The 3,670-nt window shown below is 45.0% G+C and overlaps 1 protein-coding gene across 1 annotated transcript in view; it reads right to left on the bottom strand.

Moving 5' to 3' along the window:
* Positions 1-487: 487 nt before the first annotated feature.
* The window catches only part of GALNT7 (polypeptide N-acetylgalactosaminyltransferase 7), a 28,182-nt gene continuing 24,999 nt past the window's right edge, over positions 488-3,670 (bottom strand). Inside the window, exons 10-11 of the mRNA XM_010153963.1 lie at positions 3,548-3,670; positions 488-981 (exon numbers count right to left, since the gene is read on the bottom strand). The exon at positions 3,548-3,670 is cut by the window's right edge and continues 4 nt beyond it. Coding sequence (XP_010152265.1) covers positions 844-981; positions 3,548-3,670 — 261 coding nt within the window. The 3' untranslated portion in view covers positions 488-843. The remainder of the gene's footprint in view (positions 982-3,547) is intronic.

Consider the following 3,670-nt stretch of genomic DNA (forward strand, 5'->3'; position numbering starts at 1 on the left):
TTTAGAAATTATTTTTATGTAAGGCATGGCTTAAACAAGCAAGTTAGTGCTTCTAAATTCCGAAGTGGAATCGCGAGGGTGCTTACTTCCATGGGGGCGTACCACCTCAGTGCTAACCGTGACACTAGGCTCTTCCTCGTACCGCACGCAGAGTCCAGCTGAAGCAGAGCAGCCCAGCCGGCAACAGAAAATGGTCTTCAGTCACACAACGCTCACACGGGGTGGTACGGTCGGTCCCTACCCCTGGTGACAGCTCAGAAAAATCCACTGTATAATTTCCAACAAATGCTTCCTTTTTTTTTTTTTTTTTTTTTTTTTTGGGAAAGAGAGAAATGAAAGAGGCACTAAATATGTTGAAATTCACCTTCCAAAAAAGCAGCATGACTGTGAGAGAAGGCCACCCTGGCTAATAACCTGTGGCAGTGCTTAGTAAGATGTAAAATTAAATAAAAATATACAACAGGTTGATAATCACCAAGTTCTATGAAAATCTGGTTACTCCAACCTTTTCAAGTGTGTGTAAAAAAACTGCCTTCAGACCCCTGAGTGTAATCCCAAAGAAGACGACAACACTTTTAACCATGTTCCTGTGAAACACAGTTAACAGCACATTAATTTACCGACGTCTGAAAACAAAAAAAGATGTAAACATCTACAGAGATTAAGGTAAAGCAGTTCTGTAAACATTAACGGCGGATGATAATGTTATTGTAATAATCACAGCTCCTCTACGTCCTTCACCCAAGCCAGGAGGCTCGCAGCTGTACAACGTTAATAATTGCAGCACTTTTCAGGCTATGTTCAGTCCTGTACAAACGTGTCAGCAGGTAGGGTTCTGTCTGTCTACACGCTAAGGATGTTGTTCATTTCCCATTTTTGCGTGGCTTTACTGGAGTCACACTCTGAAATGAAAACTTGATGGAGGACTTCGGAGCGATCCAAGCACTTCCCTGACGGAATGTGAGTAAATCTGTGCAGATTCTGGAAAACAAAACCATCAGGACCGTGTGTTGGGTGGTGGTTTGGTTTTTTTTAACATTTTCTTCACAAATGTAATATAACTACATACAAAACCGTGTTTCAGGGTCCCAGAACAGATCACTTCTACACTCATTATCTGTTAAACGCAGACTTTCACAGCCTCCATATCATGGAATGTTTGATACCTGTAGGTCCACCTGAGTTGCCTCCCATTTCTCCCAGGCAACAAACTGCTAAGAAAACGAGCAAAACTGTGTCTAAAATGCCTCCAGCCTTTTCCTCCATCCTGGAACCAAAGCAGAAGATCAACTCTCTGGGACAGCTAACTCACTGGGCAGATGAGAACTGACCGTGCTGGGCAGATCTTCCTTGGGTTAGCCCTCACAGGGCAACCACCCAACACCAATGCGAACCACACTGCAGGGGGAAGAAACAGCAGGAACTTTGCTCCCTGTTTGACCGGCAGAAGGAAGACGAGAGGGTGTCAGAGCAAGTCTGGCCTCCAGAGCAAGAGGTGGCTGCCTAGGTGACTGCAGACCTATTGCGCCCTGCACAACCGGGCTGAGAGTGGCTCGTGTGGCTCCCTCCTCACTCCCTGTGCTGCCGTGCCCAAGCCTCACGCATTTACAAAGCGCCTGTGGCCTCCCTCCTGCTTGTCACCAGAGGCAGCCCTGGCTTGCTGACCGGCTGCATACAGCCTGGAGACCACCGGAGCAGAAGCAAACCTGTGGCACTGCAGCCCAGCCCCATGTGCCCAGCTCCCCCGGGCCTACGGACCCTTCTCCATCGCTCACACGCACGTGCAAATGTTGGTTCAGCTCTATACCTGCTCCTGCCCTGTGGCCAGACATGGGGGTCCTCCACTTGGAGAGGTACACAGATGCCTGAACAAAAGCCATAGGCAGCCCACCGCCAGCCCTGTTCTGGCTGTTTGCTCACAGGCACCGGAGCCCAGCTGCTGCTCAGCACTTGAGCAGCACAGACATTATGTTCACCAAAATGGCATGCGAACCTTCAGCTCAGAAACGACCAACCAACCAGATAAATATCTGGCAGCTTTCATTTACACGAGGCCGCAACGTTTTTCAGCGGTTTATAAGCATTTAATTCCTTTCACCCTTCTCATCAGAAGAAATGTTCATACCCTCCATCCTACACAGCAGCATGCCAAATTTCTAGTATCTGTTCAGTTACACACCCTCGGTGGTCCTCTTGTTCTCACCCCCTTTTTTTATTTCCCTTCCCTTCTGGAAGCCAGTGTTTTGTTCTACTGCCCAGACCATGCGCCTACTGGGCTTCCTTAGAACTTGCAGTAATGAGCAAACAATTGCACAACTCGGTACCACCATGGAGGAAGTGGATCTTTCTTGCATAAAAGAAATGCTTTGCAAAGAGCCAAGTAACATGCTGGGACACACTAGAATGGCTGGAGAGTTAGCAAGTGCTGTGTGTTATTCCGACACTGAAGAGAAGCTGGCAGACACCCCAACACTGCCTATTCATTTTTAACTTTCAGGTTTAAAGAATTCTCTGTCTGTCTACAGAGTGCATGAAAGCTGGGTGGAAATGGCATTATGGTGCTTGCTATATATGCAAATATCAGGAAAAATGCAAATATGCTAGACAGGCTGAAGAAAAATCAACACAGAAGAAAAAAATTGACACAGAACCAAGTTAGAGTGGAGCTATATCCAAGCATAACATCACCCTTAGACTATTCAGTCTCATTTTTTAAGAGACAAACAGAAATATAATGTTAGACATTTTTTTAAAATAACACTTTCAAACCTAGAATGAATAGCGTAGTTACAGACGCAGTGACTAAATAGACTGTGGCAGCCCTTGCATGTGTACCAGCCAACATTCCAAGTCTTTATTAAGAGTCCATAGATTTCGCAATAGCATCATAGCAGCACCACACCCAGAATTCACAACAGAGCATGTTATGAGAGCATGGTTCGTGAACAGGAGAAAGAAACGCTGAAGAAGGCAAAGACAACACAAAAAAGGAAGAGAGCAATGCTATGGTTACCTATGCTCCTATGTAGGCTTAAAAAGATCTTTTGTCTTTAAACAGTGACACTTCAATGTTGACCTTGCAAAATTAGATAAAACATTAACCCCAGCTGCTAAATGCAGCTCAGCATGTAAGTAGTGTTCATCAGACAAAGACACTTTCTTGATAGAAAGCACGCAAGCAGAGCGGGTGATGGCACAAAAAGCTCTTAGAAACTCTGTAACCGGTAGCAGACAACCTCCTTGGTTGTTCCGAGATAAGTGCTAACTCCTAACATACCTGTGGCTGCACATGTAGCCTCTTGAGACTGTCCTTAAAAGATTTTGCTACAGAAGGCAGCAAGTAGAACCGCTAGCAAAACAGTCTTTCCAGGGGAAGTTTTCCTGCCAAGCGTGGATCTCCAAGAACGTGCAATTAACAATTTACTCGGTTCAATTAACCTTGTTGTAGAACTTCATTTTCAGATCTACATAAAGTAACAAAAAGAGGTGCAAAAAAATAAGGTGGAAAGTGTAATTTTGTTTCTGCAGCATTATGTATGTTGCATACCTTGAAGTATTGCCAGTCCTTGTATTCATTCTGATTACAGTGTGTGATCATAACTTTGGATCCATCCGGCCCTTTCGTTAAGCACTGATCATACTGCATGAGCTGATTAGCTTCATTGATTCG

This window comes from Eurypyga helias, unplaced genomic scaffold (assembly GCF_000690775.1).
Source record: "Eurypyga helias isolate BGI_N326 unplaced genomic scaffold, ASM69077v1 scaffold7106, whole genome shotgun sequence".
Classification (NCBI taxonomy): Eukaryota; Metazoa; Chordata; class Aves; order Eurypygiformes; family Eurypygidae; genus Eurypyga; species Eurypyga helias.